General features: G+C 39.3%; 1 protein-coding gene across 1 annotated transcript in view; it reads right to left on the bottom strand.

Annotated features, from left to right (window-relative positions):
- The window catches only part of KCNB2 (potassium voltage-gated channel subfamily B member 2), a gene marked incomplete at both ends in the record, with an annotated part of 181,436 nt that extends 156,229 nt beyond the window's left edge, over positions 1–25,207 (bottom strand). The window contains one exon of the mRNA XM_080610300.1: positions 24,629–25,207. Coding sequence (XP_080466426.1) covers positions 24,629–25,207 — 579 coding nt within the window. The remainder of the gene's footprint in view (positions 1–24,628) is intronic.
- Positions 25,208–25,793: the final 586 nt, after the last annotated feature.

The raw sequence follows: 25,793 nt of genomic DNA, 5'->3' as shown, positions 1-25,793 counted from the left end.
GCAGCTTTGCATATTGCAGCATACAGCCTACTATCTCTGCTTCCTACAGTAGGCTGAAAATCGAGAAAGGCAGGAAGTAAATACCTAATCCAAACCCAGCATCAATGTTACTTTGTTTGGATGCTACCTCACTGAACTCAGCTGCAGTGTCCTTCCAGAACTGAGCTTTTACAGTGAGCTCATGTTATAAAAACGGGTGCAAGGCAATATTAAAGAGTAATAGAAAACATTGTCATTTCCTTCAGATGCCTATTTCCCATCAACTTGGAAAACTGAAGTACTTTCACACTTATCTGAGATGTCTGTCTGTAAATCTGGTATCTTATGTTCCAGATCATGCTGGTTTGGATGGTGGCACAAATCCACGATGATTAAGATATCCCTTGAACAGTCTTAAGAGTAACTCATGAGTCTATTGAAAACTTCCTGCTCTTTTCATTTGCTCAAACTTCCTGCTAAATTCTTAAGAGAGTGTTTAACAGATGTAAGAAAGTTTTCAGAGATTCCCAAGAGGCTGGATCACAGAAGGAAAAGCAACTATTATCCCAGAAAGCATATGAACAGAAACCACTCATCTAAAAGCCAGCATAGAGCAAGACTCCATTAAGAGGCCAGTTTTGGATTAGAAAAGCCCTAGTTTCTCCTTATTGTTATTTCTCCATTAGCTTTCACTCAATATAAAGCCAGAGTAGACTAGATACAGTAGTTCCTCCTTTGGTTTTCCATGAAATTATTAACCAAGTAGGCAAGACAACAATTGTGCATCATTTCTACACACATATAGAGTCATGAGTGTTCATGTTTGTGCATGGGTAATTACGCTCATGAAAATAGATTTTCAGTAAAAGTAACAAGGCAAGCCCTGCAGGGCTAATTAGTTTTGCACAAAACCTTGGCAAAATGTTCCCATTTCCTCCCATTTAAGAGTTTGGAGTTGAATTGGCTTAATTTCTGTTCAAGTCAAAATCTAGCTTAGGTGTCTGCACCTGCAGTGGGAATGTTAGCCCACCATAGAGTGTTTCTCTGACTCAGTGCCTTTGAACCTATCTTTTACTGTGGAGCTGGTGCAAGGTCAGAACAACATGCTTGAGTTCAGTGGCCAGTCCTTACCTAGTCAGAACAGCCACGAAGATGACAATTTGCAAAATGTAGTAATTTATAGGTTTTGTATAGAATTAGAAAAAGATACAATTTCTGGGAATTTTCTGCTGTCAAACCAATTGCCATTCCTTCCTTCTGTCAGATGTCCTTCGATCTTTGTCCCCCATTCTGCTACTTCCCTTACTTTTTTTCCTCAGGTACATGTCAACATGAGAGGCAGACCAAGGTTTTCTAGTTGGAGTAGAACTGTTTCTTCCACATCTTATACTGTCAGTTCAATATATAGCACATGTTAAATCCTGAGAATACATCTGATCTAAACAGTCTCATGGCTAATAAAATAAAGTTATAGCAATGCAATTCACTTGAGAAAAATAGAACATTGTCTGTCCCTATGTTGGTCAGCAGAAACAGTAATAGAAAAGTTTATGCAGACTAGCAAATTACTCTCACAGCAGAAGACATATTTAGAGACTCTGAATTAAAAATGAGCACATATGCTTTTATTCCTGGAAGCATGACATCCACAATATTGGCAATTTGGGACCCAGTGTAACAGATTCTTAAGCAGTTTCCACCCTTCTGGAGTACCAGATTAATTCTCCACAGATGAATATGATGTAAATATGAAACACTTGGCTGCAGCTCAAAGCAGTCAAAAGTGATTTGCTGACTATCCCACCTGCATTTCAGCAACCTCTAAGCTACCTTGTTATTCCTGTCAGCAAAATCTTAGATGGCCAATGCCAAAATATTCTGCTCCCTTCCCAACAATGCAGCAAGTGCTAGTGAGATACTCAGACAAAACGAAACTGACCCCCAAAATGTTTAATTAAACACAGCAATTCAATTTTGGATTCTGTATTACTGAATAAAGGCAATTATCTGAGGGGATGAAGGACCTGGCTGTACTCTTGAAGTATTTAAAGGGCTGCTTCAACGGTCGCAAGGAGTTTTGAGAACAACCCTAATCAGCAACAACATTGTGCAGGTGTGCTGCTTACATGGTGTATGTGCAATGTAACTTTTGAGTAGTAACTGATGAGAAGAAAATTGTATTTTCTTCATTTAAATTGCTAATCCATGCTTTGATCTATAAAAATATCTTATTAGCCACTTCATTTCCTAAGCTGATCACACAACATGAAGCTTGGATATTACATTCCCAATACAAATGAAATGCTGCAAAAATGAACAGACTATAATGTCACCAGTCTTACACCAGTCTTATCAGAGACCATACATATATATAAAGATGCATTTTAGCATTTTTCCCCTTAGGCATAACGTACCTTATGACATTGTCACAATGAATCTAATTTTCCCAATAGTGTGATAAAACTTCTGAACTTATTTTCTGTTTCTGTGCCTATAAAGACCATTTAACAGCACTACTCTCCTGTTTAGAATTGATCATGTTGAAATATGTTTCAAATATTTCAACATGTGAAGGCAGATGAATTATGAAATCTATCACATCTATATGGAACTATCAACAGGACAAAGTTGCACCTGAGTGAGATTTCGAGGATCTAGAAAAAAGGTGGTTCGATGTTTGTTTATTTTACAGAAGGTGGATCATGAGACAAAAAAGGTGCTGTGTCTCGTCTCTGTTTCACCAAACCAATCATTGAACCCAAATGAATTTTCAGAGATGACTTGCAGACATGACAAAGGACAAGGGGCAATGGGTTCAAACTTAAAACAGGGGAAGTTCAGATTAGATATAAAGAAAAAGTTCTTTACTGTGGGATGGTGAGGCACTGCCATAGGTTGACCAAAGAAGTGGTAAATGCTCCATCCCTGGCGGTGTTCAAGACCAGGTTGAATAGAGCCTTGGGTGGCATGGTTTAGTGTGAGGTGTCCCTGCCCATGGCAGGGGGTTGGAACTAGATGATCTTAAGGTCCTTTCCAACCCTAACTATTCTATGATTCTATGATTTAGGTACATATTTAAGTTCCAACCAAATAATACGTACAAAATATAATCCACAAGTAACATAATGTGATGAACAAGGTATTCCCTACTTATTCTGTAGACAATGTGATAATTAATTTTAATATTAGCTGTCATGGTTTCAACAACAGCAACTACAGCAGTTTCTAAGAAGTGGTATGTTTTATGCACGTCACAAAATTTATTGCTTTGTTGGTATAATGCAAAGAGCAGCTCTTGGGAAGGGACATGCCTTTGTGTGAGTAGCTGCAAACTTCTTCAGAAGGTAAGAACAGTCTACAATTAAAAAAACACAAAAACCAACTAAGGCATAAATATTTCTTTTTCTGTCTTCCAATACCTGGCTATGTTTCTGTGGAACACAGTTTGCTCCTGTGCACTTAAGTAAGCCATTGATGATGGATATGTATTGAGACAAATTTAACTCTCATTTATTTCAGCTCAAACTGAAGATGCTGTTTGCAAAAAATCCTCAAAGCTTTGAGCCAAATCTAGCTCTTTCTTACCAGTATTTTGGAAAAGCTTCAGCTTCCATCCACTCAGAAGAAGATGGGAGAAGGTATGCAGATAAGTGACCTGAGAAAATTGAGAGGTGTCTTGAATTTACATGGTGAATGTGGAGCAGGACACCAAAACCTGGGTTTTTTTTCCCTTTTTCCTAGCTCTCGTGAAGCCAGGCATGCTGCCATTAATCTTTTGAGAGCTGCATTTCGTGATGCAGCACCAGAAGACAACTTGGTAAGTCCCTACCCATGTCACGTAGGTGCTCTGCCTGAGGTCCATTCTGCTGAACCAAGGTACCTCCCTGAGCCTTAAATTCCTTCTGCATTGAGTGGAGAAGGACACGTTACCTCAGGCTGCTCTCAGTCCCGCTGAGCTCCTGTTTTCCCTGACTATGGGGTGGAGCTGGAGACATCCAGACTCCTCAGACTGGGTGCTGGAGGCAGAAGGGATGAATACTTAGCTGTCTTGCAGTGTGGCTGGGTCTGGAAAGCCAGTTCAGCTCCAAGGAACATGACTATATAAAGGAAGGCTGAATTCAATCTTAGGCTACTGCAGATTTTGTATTTAGCAATGGTGCAGAGTAATCCAACTAAGCCAACATTTTCTAAAGTGCATGGAATGCCTGAAAATTAAAGCTCAGTACCTAAATGATTTAGACACCTAAGTAAAATTCAATTAAAGTAAGAGTGCAGGGTGAGTTTAGGTGGTTCACCTCTTCCTCTTCCATTTTTTACACTTTTTTACAAATGAAAAAAACGAACTTTGGAAGAAACACTGCTTCCACAGACTGCTATTTCATCAGCAACTGAAAATGCTGGAGTAACAGCAGTTCAGCTACTATGCACTTAAGGAAGAATATTAAAAACCTTGGGATTTATGTCAAAAACATTTCTGAAGGAACTGCTTATGTTTTCTCTTCCTCTCTGTAAATGCTGCAAACTGCTGACAAGGATTATATCTGAATACATACATATACATATATACATATGTTTAAAAAGACAGAACTCATGGTTTGAAAGCTGGACCCTATGGGAACACACGGCTGGCTGTAGTTTCTCTCTTGGGCTGTGGCTCTGGGGCCATCAGTGAGATGCAGCTCAGAGTGGTGGTGGTCAGGTCACACACCTCAGCAGCACTGCTGCAGAAGTGAGGCTGTGTTAACCCTCTGCTTCTGGGCCCACTGTAGGAAACCTCTCATGCCTGCTATAGCTCTTTTGTCTCCTGAAATTATATGTAAGATCTCACTGAGGGTTTTTCTGGCTTTATACAATGTCTCTAAGCATTGTGAGATTGTAAAATATTGGTGAATGGATAGGGATAACTCCCTATCACATGACCTGCTGACACCTGAAATGTTCTTTTGGTCTCCCTTTTATTTGCACAGGTTATTAGACTAAAGAGCCAGACACCATATCATTTTCCCTCACACAGATCACCTTATTTCCTATTGTTAGAGAAACCAAACCACCACATAGTGTGTCAAGTGACATTTCTTAAATGCCTTAAGATAATAGAAAAAAAAAAGTTCTTTTATGTTTTAGATTAATACCTTGACTTCTGTTTCACTTCACTGCACTACATACTTATGTCTACCGGATAATATATATTCCCTTACTAACCCCTCTTAAAAATCTTTACACAGGGACAAAAATTTGCTCCAAAGACATTTGATTCTAAAGGACAAACAACTGAGAGGTTGTTTTTTGTTAGCAGATTTCCTAATCACATACTGCCTTTGCTTCACTAGCTGAGTATATAATGAAGTCCTCTAACAACTGCCATATTTCAGTATGTCTAGACTCCTGGAACAAAATTTTTATGAAATCAGTGGCAAGCAAGAAAATCTGAAATGCAAGAGTCCAGATACAAAAAATACGAACTCCACTTACGGTATTTCAAATGTCGCCATACTTTTGTTCACGGGATTTATTCTAGTCCAAACTCAGTACAAAAATTACAAATTTTATGAATTAAATCCTTTTGAAAAATGTGGGGTGTACCTCCTGCTACAGTCAGTGAGGAGGGAAATTACTGGGCTGCAGTATTATCTCTGTAGTCTTGAACTTGTTCTCTATGGTTGTCAACTTTTATCCATCTGTCTGAGAAATTGCAGTGATGGAAGCAAAGGGGTAATTGCCTTCCAAATGAATCTTGGGTTTTAGCTAACCCCTAAAAAAATCAGCATCCACAGGGCAGAACGAGCACTACTGTACAGTATGACAAGCATGCCTTCCACATCAGCCTTGCCTGAAAGCAGACCTAAGACACTCCCTAACATGTGCCTGCTCAATATTTGCTTTCCACACAGACTGTTATGATTAATGAGGGCTCATTTCTTTGCTATTTGTCAATGATTCACACTAGCATTCGAAAAACACTCTCCTTTAATTCCCAATGCAAACATTTTATGACCCTGAGAAAGCCTAGTAGCTAAATGCTTTCAAGCCATAAAAGAAAAAACCCTGAAAACACAACAGAAAGATCAAAACCTGACTTTACCAAACAAAAACAACAGTATCTCACGTAGAGCCAACGATTTTAGCAGAGATGCTAACCAGCTGTCAGGGAGCAGCACAGTGTTGTCTTCCACATTGTTGGACAAGGGCCACAGCTGTGCTTTGTGACTGGCCTCCTATTAGGGGAGCTGCTGTGACTTGGAGGGGAGGGGGCAGACATTTCCCTTTATAACTACATTTCTGCTAATTAACTTCACCTCTGAGCTGTGCTGGGTAATGCTTCCCCTTCAGGAGCAGAGTGACAAAAAGCATCTACAGTCGCACCTTGTTTGATCAACTGTTTGGGTTTGAACGGCACAAGGACACTGACTGACTGAATAAACTCAAGAAACCAAAATAGCACTGTTAACCAGAAACAAGCAAACAAACACAAAACTGAGCTCAGTGGCTGTGTGACCTTGAAATGTCCAAAACATGTTCAGCAGTGTCTTCTTGCTCAGAAAACTCGTAGCGTACTGCACAGCGGTATGTGAAAAAGGAGGATGAGCTTTTCCTTAGCAAAATAAGGGAAAATATCCATGCCAGAGAAGAGCAATGGCTCACCTAGCTCTTCATCACACATCTGAAAGTGCCCAGTGCCAGGGAAAGATTATAAAAGAGAAGACCTCAGGGAGAGATTTTCCTTGGTATGTACTCCCAACCTCAGCAACCCACGGCTGGGGCCTTCTCTAACTGGAAGTTAAGCCCATCTAGTTGCCTACAGCTCCATTTGAGGCATCTTTCCTTGAGCTTTTTCTGTTTTCCTTGTTTGGACATGAGTTCCAATTTCAGAACGCTTATTTATTTGCAATAAAACTCTTTGATTAGCTGTTTTACTATGCCAGTCTGTAGAAGTAATTTATTTTTTAATAAGTGCTAATATAATTGCACCAGTTTTGGTGGTGTTTCATTGTTTTTATTTTTCCTACCATATTTGCTCCTTTCAAGTCGATTCCAGTGAATTTCCCCAGCTTTGTGGAATCCTTTATTTTTAATATTAAGTATTTCCATAGTGGGTCCTTTTTATTTTTGATTTTTAAATTACGACTAATTTCCAAGCAATATGCTAATTTTTAATAGCTTTTTTATGGCTATATTTTGAAACATACAATTATGAGGTCTAAACATCTGCTTTTTATAGCACACCTTATCATGTGCTTTTTTGCCTTTGCAGGCTTTTTGTCTTCCTTCAGCTTTTCACAATCTCTATCCTCACTCAGATGAAGCAGCAAGTAATACAGCTGTGGGATTTCATTCTTTGTGTTTATACCTGGGATTCTGGATTCTTCTTGATAGTGTGAACTCCTCACTCTTAACGTATAGGAGCTTTTGTCCAATCTTGGGACTGTCTGCCATTCATAGAAACTTTGTAGATGGATATTACAGGTTGGTGGATTTCCTTCCATCAAGGCTCTGAAACACCTATCTGGCTAATTTCCTAAAATAAAACAAGGCATTTCACTCCATTTGCCTTATATTTTTAGAGTTATATAATTTACATAGCACCTTAGTATATATTGATCTGTCTATTTTCACCTATCTGGCTCAACTAGGACTTTGCCAGTACTGTTTCTTTTTATTGATCTTTGTCCTATTTTTAATTAAGGAACAGGGCTTTTTTTAGCTTTCTCCCTAGTGATGACTTTGTGTGCTTCCTCACCTGCCATATTTTTCCTATTTCTTCTTTGAAAAAAAATCCAAAACAACCTGTAATGTCTTCAGCTCACTTGATTGTGATACAGAGAAATGACTAAATGCCATGTTAGGTGAAGACTATCCAAGCTTACCTACTGCATCAATTCTGTTTATCAGGATGCTCAGCTTATCCTTTTTCTGAGTCATGCAACAGTGAGAAACTGGATCAAAGTGAAGTGAAACTAAAAGTTAACTCTATTCACAGAAGATTCATATATATTGTCTAGGAAAACAGAAGCTCCAGAAGCCCAGCTGGCATGTTCTAACAGCACCAACTACTTCAACCACATCCCTACTCAACTCAATTGCTGCACCCATGTGTTTTTCCTCCCTGCTGCTCCTCACCTGCTCAGCCTACGAGCTCTCTGAGATCAGAGTGGTATACACAGTGATTCTCTACTGGCTGCTGCAGCACTACTGTAATGAAGATTAATTGTGACCATGAGCCACACTGGAAAGGAAACACATGTCCTGTCCAGACTGCAGTTGCAGGATAGGTATGACAAATTATTTACTGTTCTGAATGTCATAATTGTTGTCCTGATTCAATTTGCAATAGATTTGTGCTTCCCTTGTCCAACTGCAATAAACTGTTTCTTCTGTTTTACAACTCATTAAACAAAAAGTTGGAGAATGCAAATCCAATACAATGGAGCTTCATTCTGAAATCCAGTATCACTGAGCATGCTGGTCTATCCACGATGCACAGCAACACTGAGGCTGTGGCTGTGCATCCAAATTAGTAAGCATTGCTTCTCACCAAGGTGAATTAACATAAGGGTATCACCAAAGGGTGATGCAGCAATTCAGATGCCAGTTCTAGGGTAGACCAGCTCGAATTAGTTCAAGATCTTTTGCCCTGCAATCCATTTTAGAATCTGAAGGAAGCTGACTGCACTGATTATAAATTCAGCTTGTTCAAATATACTGGAAGAGAAGGCAGGTTGCAGCATCTCAGAGGAGATGCTTCACATCTGCTTACCTAACAAAAGGGATTTTCAGTCCAAAAGACCAGGAAGGCATTAAAAATCAATGACCATGGATAAATTTCTAAAACAAAAAAAATTTGGATATAGCTGAAGACTTTCTTACTCTTTTATCTTTGCTATTACCATTTGTTTTCCCACCCACAGTCTTTTTATTGACCTTAAATTAAATACTAATTCACTTTACAAGCTACACTGTAGAAATCTGATCAAATGGTTATTATGATAAGTAGCAGTTAAATTTCTTAAGTATGGAGTAATCTATAAATTTTATTTTGAACATCAGCATTGAATTAAACATGTCAAAAGACTTTGGGATCCACTGACATGTATACTGTTACAAAGATATACCCACAAAATATTGGCTGAAATAGCGTATTTCCCATTAAAAGGAATAGAAACAGGACATCTGAGTCCCTTGGGCTTTTAAGCTTGAAAATTTCTATCAGCATTATTAAATGAGAACATTATTTAATTAGTAACAATAAGGGAGAATAAACTCTGCCTGCCTTAAGTCTAAAATATGTAAGACAGGTTTCCACAGACAGAAAAGATGGTCCAGATATAGGGGGCTATGCAGAACATGAAAGATTTGGATCTAGTTTCCTGCTTTGTCATGGACTTTCTGTGTGACCTTAAATTAGCACCAGCATACCTCAGGTCCACATTTGTACAAAGGGCTTCTCTGCTGTGTCAAATGACTGTGAATCTCAAATCACTCAATATTACAAGGCACTCAGTACTAAACCAATGACATCAGGGACAGACGAGAACATACATCTACTTGTCTACATTTACTTCGTAAGCAAGGCTCATTAACTTTACTCCTCAAATACTATAAAATGGTCATGCTTTCTTTAATAGATGTGTTTTCACCCCAGAGGTAAGCTTCTAACACTAATTCTTTACTAGGAGTGACTTACACAACAACAATCCCCGAAAATATACTAAATTTTTTCTCAAGCACAAGATATACTGCTCTCTGGGGTATTTTGATTTGGGAACTGTGAGGTGACATGCTTATGAGACTTAACGCAGCCGCAAGCACCTCGCTTTGCACGATAACTTTCATATGCACATGCCTAACACGTCTGCACCAGCTGTCAGTAAACATGAGGGAACAGCTGTCTCCTGCTTAGTTTAAAATTCTGTCCTACACAGTTGGAGAAAACACTGCTTTGCTTTCACAGAAGGAATAATCTCACTCACAAGTAGGTTAGTCATCAGACCTCTCTTTTAGTAGATGGCTGTCACTGTGCTGAAGTTCTGTGCTATGAATTAAGACCTGGCAAACTGAAGAACCTTTGTATGAAATCATATGGCAAGCTACCATTTATTTTTGACCAAAATCTGACAGTAGAAACAAAAAGTTATGTGAGATATCAAGATAAGAGTTTTTCAGAAGAATTTAGGAATTTTGCTGTGGCTTTTACGGTCCGAACTCTACTATGTACTAGGACTTCAGTACATTTAAATACTTGGTGAGTACTTTTCTCTTACTCCCTACCTTGTCCATAGCTGTCTTTTCTGCTGTTTTCTTCCAGCCTTAGGTATCTTACCTGGTGACTTATACTGCCTATTCCATTTTTTCTCTGACTCTTACCACATGAAATAGTGTCAGCTCTACAGCTCAAATATTAGATTACTTACACAAGGGTGCAAACGTAGTTGTCTAAAGTGCATATGTTATTCCAGCCATTATGCTTCTTCCTTCTGATACAGGTTTCCTTCCTTTGACACATGACAAGCCAGCCAGAGTACTGACACCCTGCTCTGTCCCCAAGGCAGCTTGTCTCCAAAGCATTCTGCAGCTCAGCAGCCCCAGGAAGCAAGCCCTCATCCATAGGCCTCAACCTGCCCAGTGCTTTGCTGTGGTAAGGCTCCATGCAACAGCAGCTGCAGTGCAGAGGCTGAGTTCTCATCACCAAGCCCGTTAGCCCAGAGGGATTTCTACAGTCAAAGGACTATAGTGGAGATATACACTATTGTGCAAAAGAAACAGCATTCCCTGGCTCACCTGCAGCTACAGATTTTGCATGGAAGGGGAAGAACAGACTGCTTTTACTGTTCAGACACAACCTGGCTCAGTGTTCTGTGTCTTCATTTTGATCTACTATCTCAGTCCCATTTTTCTAGAGTACTGTAAATCTCCTTTAACAGCAACTCTGTTTCAAAATAGCACCCTTAAGCCTAGGAAATCTACCTTATCTGCGACAACTCACCCAACAATGAATGCCAACGTATTTGACATCACTGTATAAATTTATCAGGGCTTTTCATCCACTGAGAAATGTATCTTCTTTTTTTCTTACACACTAAATCAATGTTATGGCAGTGTACACCAGAGTCAAAAGGTGTTTGTCTTTCTGCTATAAAGATCTCAAGATACTTAGGTATCCCTCTGAAGGGAAGGTTTCACTTCGGAGAGGTTTTAAAACAACAGTTATGGTAATATTAAAAAAAATAAACATTTTAGAAAAAATAGTAAAAATATTGTGAGATTCTTCTATATAGAGCTTAAGAAAACAGAAAGCACTGTGGGTTTTTGCCTCATTCCTTTCTGATTGATGAATGACTCCTTTCATGCATGTATAATAGGGAAAACTGTATTTATACAGGCATGGGAAATGAAAAGTGGAAATACAGTTAGAAACCTCCATCCTTCTTCTGAGTTTTACTTGTGTACCTCTGTGCAGGTTCACTGTTCTGTGTCTGTAAGTGCTATTTGCCTACGCCAGAACAGTGCAGGACATGCAGGAGAGAGCTGCTTCTTCCATCCATTGTCACTCAGTTAGAACAAGAACCATATGTACTCCTCTTGGTAAATTGATCTGCCACAGGCATCCCCCCATTAGTGTATGCCTTTGAAGCACTGCTGCTCCAGACAGGGCCACTCTTGAGTTCACCCTAATTCCCGAGGGATAACACTAGTTTTCACTGGAATATGGAGAAAGATTCAGAGCTTTTGAAGGTTTACTTCCCATCTTCCCTTTTGAACAGGGAGGGGGCAAAGGCATCAAACTGATTTGCAGTTGTGTCTCCTTTTCACAGTGACTGACACGGGCTCTCCTGCAGCTTGCACACGGACTTTCAGCCTGACTTCACATGCAGAAGACATCTGTGCCTGCGCTGTGCCCTTTGCAGCTGCACTCTGCCTTTCCAGAGAAGCCCTGGGGGAGGATGCCTCAGTGAAAGACTGGCAGCAACAAAACCCTGCTAGCAACTGCGCCCTGTTAACTACTCTGTCACACACAGCCTCCTTCTCAGGAGCACAGGCTTAGCCAAGGGTTGGGTTTTGTTTTTAAATCAAACTATGGAGAAAACAGGTGATGCTCGAGTTATAAATGCTGAAGCTACATTAACGTGAATGCGGTACTGCTGAAATGTGTCAGACACGGTATCAGGGAGTCAGTGCAATAATGGATATTTCCAAGATTAGGCTTGTGCTTTCAATTTCATACCTGCCTAAACTGAAAAAAAGAGTACTATCAAACGATGATGGAAATCAGTCTGAGAGGCAAGGACACCTGTGAGTCAGACACACCAGTTCTCTTCAGAGAAAACTCATTTGCTTTCAGAGAAGTATTTCAGAAGAGCTTGCTCTCCATGCAGGCATTACCAACACCAGTGACGCAATATTGTAATAAGACTTGTCCAATCATCCCGTCACTTCTGGCGTTAACTAAGAATGCTTCCTAAAGAACACATCTAACCCTCATTGTTCTCTCTCATCAGGTTATTCTTCAGTCCAAGATTTCTCACCTCCGTTGGCTACTTTAATTAAAAAAACTCTTTGGCATACTTATTTCATCCCAAACTACACATACAAGTACATAACAAACTGCACTGGTCCTTCCTGAATTCAGTAGACTGAAGAAGCTACTGAAAAGCTAAGAAGAACTATTCACCATTTCACTGTTACTGCAGCACCTATAGTATTTTTGGGTTAATTTTCCATATGTAGTTTAGAATGAAATCTGCACACACCAATCTCAGCATTAGACAGCAGAATATGTCAACTTAAAATTCAGATTGCAATAAACTAGGTTCACTGAAGCATGTACAACAATTGATCTGACGGTCAAATTTTGGCTAGCAAAAGTACTAATGAAATACAGCATTTATCACAGGAAATTAAATGCAATGAGTAATTAGGAAGTTGTCCCTATCTGTATGTCTGATACTGGACTGAATTTTCCCACTTAAAATGGCCAAACAGAACCATGACAAATGTAAATGATTTAACCACTCACTCGTCTCTCTCTCTCCATTCCCCCTCTGATTAAAATCTCTTTTACAATGAACTTCACTCAAGCATGAAAACACAGCATCCTTCTGTCTTCAACTTCAAGCCTTCGTGTATCATTTATTGAAGTATGAGAACACCAATCTAGATTTCTAATCCCGTCTGAAGAAGCATTCTCTTTCTTCCCAAAACACAGGCTGCTCATCAAGGTGATCCACAGGACATTCAGCCTCATGGCTTACTCTCTGGACCTCAGCTAAACACTGTCAAATATAGCAAATTGCACTGCACAGACCTGCAGTTAGGTAACAGACTGCAAAATGACATGGAAAATATTAAATCATAAGATGAAAACAAAAATGCTGAGCATATGCAGGTCATGGGCCAAAGGAAAGGCATGAGAAGCCACCTGTGCTTAATGTGAAGGCTTATTAAATGTTCTGTTAGGGCACAGGGGAAAACAGTAGAGACATCTCAAAATTACTCCAGGCTTTTGGTCCTCATTTTGGATTCATGAGCATGGCCTATCCACCCCTACAGCTTTAAGTGTGTTTCCAGCCATCTGAATTGGAGATGCAGAAGTGGCTAGTTATAATTTCTGCCACAGTATTGTAAGTGCTTACCATCTCTGCAATTGCCTTATCCATTGTCAGACTGAACTGTACCATGCTGGCCTGAAGTACAGAAGTGGCTTCTGACCAGATAATTCCTGAATTTACGGTCTCAGCTCTAAATTATGTCTAAGCCATTTGTCCCTCCTCCTTCAATTCTAAAGAAGTCTGTAAGGTTCAGTCAAACAGGCTTGGCCTCATACCTGTGTACTCTTTTTCATATTAGATGTTTTGCCTTTTTGTGCTAAATGCTGGTAGGAATGGTCTAAAGTGCTTTGAAGTCAATGTTTCAACAGAATTCAGGGGCATTAACCAAGTTTTTCTGTGCTATAATGTCACAAAATGTATTTGCATGCACGCACACATAGAACACAGACCAAGATACTTTCGTAACTTCTTTTTCAAGTGGCATTTAACTCCACAAAAGAATTTATATCAATATTTTAAAAGATAATACATGAAAATATAAAGACTTTGTACAAATAACAGAAATGGAAATGAGTTCCCAGTTCTTCTCAGAACAAGCCTGTAACACCTCTAGATAATCTTGCAGTCTGCAAAACCTTAACTACTTTAATTTAGCAATATTGACTGTTCTCCAGAAAAACCTCCCCCAAAGCCAAACACAATGGTGGAGGCATCAGTAAAGCAGAACAGACAGATCACTCAGGGAGCCTTCAGTAAGCAATCCAAAAGGAGATTACAGTGCTGAGGAAAGAAACTCTGTAAACAGGAGTTTGTAAATCAAACTTGATGCCATTGCGGTCTGTCACAGAAACCTCGTTGACTGAAGAAGTACCAAAAACGGCACCATCCCAGGAGTTCACCAGAAATTCCATACAATACATTAAATCAAAGCAAGCTGGACTGTTCCAAAACAAACCAGCAGCCACATCTTCCAGTGGGGAATGCTGCAGGTGGCCAGTGACACACGTGTGCCATACTTCGGCTATTTAAAGTAATGTCTAACCCTTGTGGTTGCATCAGGAGGAACCCAATGAAAGATGAGTGAAGACACCGAGCTTTGGGTAACGAATGCTCCCTGGCATTCTGCGTTGAACCTCATTACTGCCTGGAGAGACAAGATTTCCCTTTAAGAGCTGTTTTCTGAAGAACCTTGCTCCTTTAGGACTGTCATTTAACTTGCCTTTTAGAGGCTAGAACAGAAAAACATAGATAATCCCAGAAGGCTTTTTTATTACTCCAGTAAAGTGCCAGTGTTTAGGCAGAAGCTTAGAAGAACACAATACCATCTCCCATAAACTGCAGGCATAAAAGGTTCTCAGACAGGAATGAACCTGAGTCTCAGAGAACTCAGACCTCAGGTCTGTATTCTGTGTTCTGGCTCTTGCCCTTCCCTATATTTTAAAAGAAATCCTCTATGAATATTTATAACACGTAGCTACAAGACGACTTGAAAATTCAGCAAACATGAATCAGGCAGTTTGTAGGCACTTAAGTACTGAGACAAAACCAATGTTCTGATTTCTTGCACCATCTCACACATCTTCTCGTTGCTCAATATTGTGTTAAAAAAAAAATGCTCAGCTGTCAATATTACATATACTTACACATAGGATATACATGACTAGAAGCTCCAACAACCCCACACAGACCTTTTGGAAGTAAGAACTACTTTGTTAATGTGTAGACTTAATGATCACAGTGCCTAAGTGTGTTTTTCAAAGACAACTTGCCTCTTTCTATTGTTGCTCAAAAACACTTGAAGACCTGTCTCAGTTATGGTACGTGGAGTACAGGTATTCCCTCACTCATAATTCCATAACATTCATGTGGAAAGGATGATGATGATGGCTTGGCTTCGCGAACGAAGATTTGGGAAGGGCTTTACCCACGCTTACTACAAGCATGATGATTAAGGGCAATGTGGGATAGGCAAATCTGGTTGGAAAAAGGGCTGCTTGGTCATTCAAGATGTTTCCGAACAAGATTGTTATCTCCTAGGTCAATCTCAAGTGATCAATGACCTGAACCGCCCGCATGCAGGGTTGGACCTGCAGCTTCCACTGCATCTTGTCACCTGCCATTTCGACCCTCGCCTGTCGCTACAGGGCTTTGCAAGTGTGAGTAAACCCTTCCAGCCTGCGCAGTGGATTTTTTAGGTGAGGTGCAGTGTGCGCAGAACTGGCCCCACCCTTTACACCTGAGGTTTGTCTGCCACAGCCTAGACAGCTAGGACAGTGACAGCAAAGTCCTCAGGTCATAGATTTGATTAGAGTGTTCTTTTCTTAGATGGAAGACCTTACAAGGCTTGATGAGTTCCATCTGCCCGGGTTTGAAGTTAGAGTTTTCCTTCTCCTAGGATGGTTGCCTGAAGGCAAGTGTGAAGATGGCTTGGCTTCACAAATAAAGATTTTGGAAGGGCTTTACCCACACTTTCTGAACAAGACTGTCATTTCCTGGGTCAATCTCAAGCGACCAATGTTGCAACAGCACAACATCAAACGTCTACACGGGATTCTGACACTGACTTAGAGGAGTTCAGTCATAAGCCCGCAGGTGGTAGCCTCATGCCAGTGGCTCCTCAGCCAAGTACACGTACCAGGGGTCCGCAGACAGCCACCTGCACAGGAAGGGGGAAAACCGGGGGCAAGGCACGCACCTCCTACCCCAACCGCCTCTCCCCACAAACATGCAAGGCCTGACCTGCCAGCCGATCCCCGGTGCTCACAACAGAACAAGCTCTGCTGAAGCAGGCAGAAAAGATACTGTGTACTTAACCAAACAACTTCAAAGGTAGGGTGCTGTCTGGGTCCCAACTTCTACAAATCAAATACATTTAAATGGATATACACTTACATATCCCACCTGAAAATCCAGCCTTATTGCATGCATCCCCAAGGACGGAGTTGCCAAGGCATGTAAAGAGCAGACTGTGGTGGCTTCATAAAAAGACTCTACTGGGATACTTTTCTGATCTCAAAGTCACTTTGAAACAGCTGTGCCAGTGTCACATGCTTGTTTTCAGTATTCCCTCAAAGGACCCAAGGTTCAGTGCTATGCGTCAAATTTTCACATATCTTCATCAAATAGAAAACTCATGAGTCTGCCATATGTTGCAATAAACGCCATGGGTTTTTTCTGAAATAAGTAACGTGCAGAAATCTGTTTAGCTTCCTGGACACTTGGGAGCAGTTTTTGCTGTTCTACATATGGCAACAAAATCAGAGACTCAAACAGAAAGGCCAGTTTGTGGGTTATCATATAGATTAGTTTTGCTCTCAGCTTTACAAAAGCAAGATGGAGCCTGTTCACCCAGCCAGTCAGGGCAGTCCTGTGCTTCCAATAGATCTGGTCTGGGTAATCCTTCAAATAACATCACCTTAACATCATTTAATTTATCAGTGCATGTCCCTGACATCTGATTGTTTCCAAATATCCTACATGAGAGAAGACAACGCACTGGCTGCTGCTTCTGAAAAGACGGAACGGAAATGCAACATTTTTAGGACATATGATCTGCCTCTGGTTGAAGGGAAAGGCATAACACCCTGGTCTGTTCACTCAGGCATGACACAGCTTAAGTGACATGTCACAGCTGAAAATCCAGCTTGCGAGATGCCTCTGACGTTACTGAGGGGCATGCTGTAATGCACAAAACATTACCACCCTAACCAGAAATACCACAGTACATGTTTTAAAAGGTATATGCAACTGATGCTGCTCTATACTGAATTGGTGGTAACAGCTATTAAAAAAGGGACATGAGCAGCTGTAAGAAAAAGAAGTCATTGTAGAGTTAAATTGTTCTGCTAACTTAAGAAAGACACATGCAGTTGGGGTAAATCAGAATAATGCTCTCTATTTATTGTGGCAAAGGATAGCTATTCTCACGCAGACTGTACCTGCTGGTAATGCACTGTAATCTCATATATTCTAAATCCTAGCACATTTCTATGGGCAAGAGGGACTGTGTGATTCTGCGAATGGTGTCACAAGTGCAGGCACACTCTAGTCTTTACTTTGAAACTTTGATTTGCAAAAAATTACCAATTACATATTGTTTCCAAATATGGAGACTCAAATTCCCCATTTTTAAAATAACTATTTTTGCTTTTTTTCCTCTTTAGCAAGATTCCTCATAAATCCTCTTTAATTTTCCTTGATGTATCCATAAAATCAGAGTCAGCGCAGCCCCTTCTGACAGCTCCAGGAAGGAAAGATCTCTTCCTGCTGTTCATGCATTGAATGGTGATATTCCTTGGCCAGTGCTTGAAGCCAGCGATAGATTGCCTGATACAAGTCACGGCATCTTTGCCCTTGGCACTGCTTCCAAAATTTCAGCATCTGATTTCCTGATAATTAAGTGTAAAAAAGACATTTTGCTCATCTTATTCCGATAGAAAATTTTAGTAATTTCTTTTAATAAGTTTACAGCAAGACCTTTCAAGACAGCACATCACAGATAACTTCTCAGGGCTGGAGGGAACCTGTAGGTAACTGAGGCATTAAACATCCCTGGAACAAGACAGATTGTAGTTCCATTCCCATAATACTTAAGCTGACCAACCATGCTGAATCATGAGTTACATGATACTTCATGTAAGAAGCACAGAAAAGGTAAATAATCTAATAATCTTTTAATGACCAATTTAGCAGTGAGCATACACAAGCTCTTAAAAATCAATTAACTACTGCCAGTCTACTGTGTTCCTTGATATAATATCTATTGAAAAAACAATATATTCACTTCTCTTTCAAGACATTAAAACACTTTAGTTATTAAATATGAATGACTAGGATCAAACATAATCTCTTTGTCTTACAGTTACATCGACTGACTTTCTCGTTTGGCACAAAAAATAACTTCATCTTAAAAGCAAAGAATGGTAATAAGTGTCCTGGCCAGAAACAAAAGTTAGATAAAGATAGGCATTTATTACCAGTGATCATCCTCTGTGCTTTACCATAACTTAGTTTCAGCACACACATGTCTTTAAAATATTGGAAATGATGACGCAAACTATAACATTCCTGGTAGCACATTCAGATGAATGTTCATAACAGGATTTGTCAAAAAAGTCAGTTGAAACCAAGGTCAAACAGAAGCTCAACCCACACATCAGCTAGAAAACACCACTCATCTTCAATGATTGTTATCATGCTCTGAGGTATATTATGTACAATACAATAACTTGTGGGAATTAAAATAGTACAAAAGTTATTCCTCATACTTTAAAAAGAGACAATCTTAATTCTCAGTCATCTTCATCCTTGGTCTACAGTTAGATGAGAAAGCACATAGAATATAAGCTTTTGCAGGGAGAAATATTAACAAAGTCAGGATAGCACACAAGGTGTAAACCTAAACTGAGAAGATAATATACGAAAGTGTTTTGTTATATAAGTGTTTTGTTTATATATATTGTTTGGTATATAGAAATATTAACAAAGTCAGGATGGCACACAAGATGTAAACCTAAACTGAGAAGAGAATATACGAAAGTGTTTTGTTATATAAAAAAAGGATGAAAATACAACAAAAAGTATTTATTTCACTTGATCACTTGAATACTCCAAGTGCAAACATTCAACTGTTGACAGACACTTTTCTTATGTGGTAGCTCTTGTTTGCAATGGAACCAACCAGCTAAAAGTTCTCCTAAACTCCTCTGAACATGTGATGTGACCTTTAATCCCAAAAGAACCAGTATCATTAAGGTTCACCCTGAATGAACACTGTGTGACAGTCTAGGAGATAATTTATAAGTACTTGCAAAGGAATACTGAAATGGCAGGCGGGGTTGGAACTAGATGATCTTTATGGTTCTTTTCAAACCAAACCATTCTATGGTACTGTTCTGAAGTGCTGACTCTGCCAATTTGCACTTACCCCAAGATGACTTTTATGCTACTCTACAAACTCTAAAGAGGCAGGAGTATCAGTGTGAATTATACATAAAACACACATACAGAAAATAAGAATCAGGCACTTAATGAACAATCAGTATGCCTCTCAAGTCATTGTAGCAAGCCTAGCCATAATGCACTTGATAGCTACGTAAGTATCAGCGGCCTGAGTCTCTTCTTTCATGCTGCTTTCTTTTCTTTCTTTTTTTTTTTTTTTCCCTTTCCAAAGGATGTTTTTTCACCTAGGGGATTAGTTACTGAATGCAGCACACCAACCACACAATTTCCAGTCAGGCTTGGGGTAATTATACCTTCTGTAATCCACAATCCACAGCTGATAAATTAGTGTGATTTTCACAAAGGAGGAATACTCATGTCACAGTCAGTAATGCGAAGCAAAAAACCCAGAAAACAAACCACAAGAAAAAAGAATTCAACAAAATAATACAAGGACAAATGAGCCATGCAGTGAAACAAACAGAATTAAGAGAGAACACTTTCAATCCCATCAGGCTTCATGTAACTTTAAAGAAAGCAAACCCCATGCTGCAAAGCCACAAAGGCCAATATTTTACACTTCTGTGTATGTGCATCAACACAGGGGGTTGCAAAAATCAAGGATGGAGTGTGACTGACTAGTAATTTTTTTTAATGACTTAACTTACTTATACTACCTGTTATGCTTGATCAGGTAATAGTCACACTGAGATTTAAGGAAACACTTCATGTGAGAAAGAATGCCTTGCACAAGAAAGACCTGTAGAATCAATCCCAAGCTATTACACTCTAGTTTTAGCCAAAGAGCCAACCTGTGATATGAAATACCAAATGGAAAATCTGAGTTATATTTATTGATAACATTACCATAAGGTACTTAAAATACTCTTGTAGATGAAAGGTAATTTGAGTCATTATCCAATATCTTTAGGCACACATAGGCTCTCCATTTCTTCTAGATATTCCACTTACTTCTGACTTCATTCACTCCGTATGTATAGTAGATCATCTGCACTAGAAACATTCCATATTTATTTAGGATTTAATTCAAATAAGTTTTAGCAATATAAAACAAGTGTGAGAAAAGAACTAGGCTCTGGTATTCTATAAACAAGATTGAAAGGAAGAGCTCATGCATTAACACTTTGAAAGAAACACTAAATTTATGGTTTCCTTTGATTGACAGTCATTCCAAAGTCAGGTCCCTCTGATTTTAAGTTCACTGCACAGAACAGTATAGCACAGATGTAGTTAAAAAGGCATCAGCTTAGCTAGGTTCATCTTTAATATCCCAATTCAGCAAGGTGCTGAGTCAATTCACATCCACTCAAGTCAGTGCTCATTCTGGTATCTGCTGAGGACTTTCACACTACTGATAAGTTAGTCAGAGCTGTTGCTGCTCTAAGGGAGTTGTTACAGGTCCAGCAACTGTAATTAGAAGACCAAATGATGACTTTTTTACTTCCCAGAAGGTGAAAGATAAGACTTTTCTGGAGAAAAACAGACGTATCATGACGCTGCTCTGGAGAAGATCTATTCTGCTCCAGACCTCTTTGCCATAAAGTTTCAAAATATTTTTTTGTTCTTGTTTAGTTTCACTGCGCATTAGTAAAATAACATTTTTAAAGTGTAGCTTTCACAAAATACTGGTTACACAATAAGTATAAACAAATGCCTGGCTGAAAGGCTCAGATGTTACTGTGAATTAAATAATGCCATACTCCTGCAAAACTGTAGACTGGGGACCAGGCTTTGGGACTTCTCTGAGATGCAGAATATTTGTCTGACTGAGATGGGGTTGCATATCTGCACATACTAAAAGTAAAAAAACCCCTCATAGTAAAGTGTGCCTGTATTATGCAACAGTACTTGACCATAATATTCCTTTTTTACTAGGCAACTATAATGTTAATTTCTTGCCACACATCCTTGTTGCTCTCTTCTATTTATTGTCACAGGTATTTTATAATTTTTATAATTTTTTATTTTACTATAAATAATTGTAAAATACCTGCTGCTTATACACTCTCACCTTGTTGTGTGTCACCTTGCTGTGAGTGAAGTCAATGGTGAACCTTTGCTGACCTTGAAAGGAGCAGGATTTGTCCTAGGATGCCTAATCCAAAGTGGACTCTCCCTTAATTCAGTAAGCTTTGGATCAGACCTGGAAGGGATCTTAGTAGAATCGAGGAGTGGCAAGACACAGCCACATATCAAAGCCATAGGATAGCTATGCATATTGACATACTCTCTTTCTACAGAAATTTGAAATGGAGCAAATGTTTGAATTTGAAACTTCATAGTAATACTTCCTCAATTTGTTTTCAAGTATCCACTCTCAAAATTCCACCGTCCTTTCTAGTCTAACAGAGGAGAGAAGATGGTTCTGCCTCTTGTTTCAGGAAAAACTAGCAACTCACCACATAATGGAACAAAAGATAAGAAATCTGAAAGTGATATTACCCAAACACTTCAGTTAAAACCTTGCCACAGGGCCTAATACAGTCTGTGATGGCTCCAGACTGTTTGGAAGTACATCCAACTGATTCCACCATATCTTGTTTTACATGCAGCTCTGCTTGTTTGCGTATGTTCCCCAAGTCTGAATGAGGTGAGACAGTTTTTTGTTGTCTCTTATGCCATTCAGCCAAGTTTCTACAGATGAGATGCCATGGATGTATCTGACTATAATTTTGGCTCAAAATATATATTTACAGACTGAGGGTCGCTAAAAACAGAAACCAGGTACGTGTAATATGGTGACTTCCAGCTGCTAGAATCACAGAAACCACATCAAATGGCTTTAATTTAGACAGGAGGCAATTGAAACAATGAAAATCATTGTAACATGTATACAAATGCAATGTGAAACTCTCCATAGCAAGAATGCATAAAACTATAACATGCAATCAAACCGGGAGACGAGTGAAAAGGGAAATAAAAAGGTAAAAAGTAAGTATGTAGACATCTTGGGAAATGAAAGAAATGGCCACTTTCATCTGCAAACCCTGAGGAGAAATCTGGCCTCAATGGCCAAAGTGGGATTTTCTTAAAAGCTCAGAGTTGGCCTAACTCTTTTCAATCAAAGCCATGACAGAGCACTGTTAAGTCACGAGAAGAGTTTGGTCAATGGCAAGCACTCATGCAAGTTTAACTGTGTTATATTTCTACATTTATCCACCAAAAAAAAAAAAAAAAAAAAAGAAAAAGAATGAATGTGAGTCACAGGCAAAGAACCTAAGAACCAGTATTTCAGTTTTGCCCTTTTCATCTGGTCCATCTTACTGTGTTGACTACTAGCTAGTCTTAGGGAAACACTAATTAAGCATGTATCTCAAGCCCCCTAGGTAAATGGCTTCTTTTCTATGGTAAAAAAAAAACCCAAAAGATAAAAGATATCACAAACTAACACTTGGGTTTTCTCTCCCCTCAAATCTGCCTGCCAGGTATGATGTGGGAGGCAACCGAGGCAGCACCTACAGCAGGGATACCTCCCAGCTCACACACAGCATGTCCCAGCCACATGGCTCCACAAGGAGTTCCTCCCGCATCCAGGAGGAGGAGAGGTCTGCTAGAAACTGCATCAGTGATGTTTTAAGCTGTGCAGGACTGAGAAGCTGGTCCCTGACTTCTGCAGGCTGTGTAGCAGCCGTGTCACAGAAGTGCTGGGGCTGCTGATGGATGCTAGCTTGTACCACGGGATCACGGTGTGTGACACGGCCTCCCTGAACCCTTTTTGGCACAACTTATGCCCATCTGCTTTCCCTCTGCTCCTTCTCCTGGAGAGGAACACATGGCGCAGAATATGTATCTCAGAAGCAGAAAATGTATTCATATAGTTTTTAAAATATTCTGAATACCTTCTTTTCTTTTTTCTCCTATAAGCTCTTATTCCAGTTCTGAACCTCATATCCTCGCATAATAAATATTTTTTTTACAAAAGTCCTTGTTTAAACAGCAGCCCACAATGAAAAATATAAAATTAAAAAAAAAAAAAAAAAAAGTGTATTTCACCTTGATTACAGAAGTTGCTATTGCAAGAGAAATCTTTGCCAGGATTCTGTTTTTTGTCCATTACACCATGTTATTTTAATACTTACCTTAGACCAACAGGGTTGCATCCAAAAACAAATCAACAACAGAAGAAAATAATGCCACAGTTAAGCTCAACAATAAACATTTTCACTTTCAGTGGTTCAAACTGGAGACATACTTCCACAATTTACTTCACATTACATAGTACATCACATCACAAATACAACAATGAAGTTCCTCAAGAAGCAAGAAAATCTTTCTTTTAAATAGCAATGCCAACATCTATGTGTGCAGTCCTGTGTCCCTAACAATGGTAAACTGTTCCACTGCATGAGTAAGACTTTTGCCAGCTTGCCTGTTTGAAGATAGCAATATTGAAACTAGGCTTCGTCAGAATGTTTCCTCATTTCTGCTTGAAGTTATGCAAATTCTACATATATATATGTATGCATGTATGTTTGTATATATATGTATGTTTATAATAGATATTTTTATATACATATACATTCATACATGTATATAAACACTATATATATCTATGTGTATACATATGCTGTTGTATTTTAGTAATTTTTTACAGAGTACTCTAATTCTTGATTGTAAACGTACAGTATAAGAGAAAACATACTGCAGTTCTTGCCCAGTGTAAAAAACCATGCCAGACAGCAGCTGTTGACACTACTGTCTGATAACCTATCCAGCACACCTTAGAAGACACTGGCACCAAACCTAAGCAATACCTATAATATGACAAGTAGCAATACTGAACCATATCTTTCTCATAACTAAATGCTTTTTTTAACAAAAAAACAGATAGTTTTCTCTAGCTGTATTTTCATCAAAGTATTTAATATACAGTCCATTAACAATCACACAGATGTTTCTGTTATAAGACAGCAAAAGTAAAGTGTAGCAGTTGCCTAAAATCAACTGAAGTCAACAGGATTCCTTCTGCGGATTTCAGTGGGTTTTAGGACAGATTTGGGTGTATTCACTTGATGTTATGTGGACTTTTAGATTCCTCTTTTCTCGAATTCTATTAGTGAAAGTTGTTGATTCCTTCATGTCAGATACATGGGTCACAAAACCATTTTCTGTTGTCTTTCTGTTAAGCCTACTGTTTATCCTACCTTTGCTGCCACAGATGAGTTGGGTTTCTCCAGCAAGTCCCAGAGCTTCTTCCTTTTCTCTGGGCAGCAGGTATTATCAAACTCTTCCCCTTCTCTCTCCCGCATTGTTTCGGCCTCTCTCCTCAGCTCCTCATTCATCTGCTCTTTCTTTTGATGATACCTTGCCTGGCAGCAAGATTCTAAATATATCTCATCAATCCCCCAGTAGTCAAGCTCCTGGCCAAAAGAAAGAGCACACATTTCTTCCATCATATGTAGTTTCCCTGTCCTGTAGAAATTCAAAATGGAAGTGAAAGCCCCTGGGTGTCTATCAAAAAAATACTCATTTTCATTTAGATTATAGTCATCACATACTTCTAGCAGAGATTCATGAGTATTGCAGTCTCTGAGCTTTCCCAATCGTGTCCTTGGAAGTCTGTCCAAAGTCCTCCACAGCACTTCATGGTTGAGCCCACCAACGTTTATTTTAACTCTCCGCGAGCAGGCTTTGCTCCTAATGATCTCCACTGGTTCTGGAGGCAGAGAAAGGGTCGACCTCGAAGACTTTTTGTTGATCCCGGGTGGTGCCTTCTCAGCCATTCTGAAAAAGGTGCAGTTGTGACACCAGAGTCTTTAGGAGAATGAGCTTGGAGACTACAAGTCTTTGGCCAGAGTCCTCTTCAGACAGACAGCTCCATCCCTGAAGCTAAAAAAACAAAGAATCAGAATGTACAATATATTCCCCAATTTCTGTCTCTCTCCTTCCACGCTTTCATATGCAGATGAAAATTTAATGATGGTAATTTGCTCTCTGTATCGTGAGACTCTTTTATGGTAGTATATAGAACCACAGGAACAACTGGAACAGTTAAGAGCACTATATTTAAGCAAACGAAAAAATTCACTGGCATTTCCACATTCATAAAAATCAACCGTGACAGTTTGCACAGAGATCTTGTTCTTTTGTTGGTTTGTTTAATCAGTTTCTGATACAGCCATATTAGCTTAATCTGAATACTTACCAATTAGTTTGTGAGGTGTGCTAATGGAAAGATTGAAGGGATAACCATAAGGGAAAAGTGAGACGGGCAACCTTTCCGTTCAGTAAAAAATTCAAATTTGTGACATACTGAAACTGAGCAAACCAATTAGAGCATACCAAAATCTCCTGTGAAACTAAACTGCT

This window comes from Psittacula echo, assembly GCF_963264785.1.
Source record: "Psittacula echo genome assembly, chromosome: 2".
Classification (NCBI taxonomy): Eukaryota; Metazoa; Chordata; class Aves; order Psittaciformes; family Psittacidae; genus Psittacula; species Psittacula echo.
The sequence above is the reverse complement of the archived record's forward strand: the minus strand, read 5'-3'. Positions and strand labels throughout refer to the sequence as shown.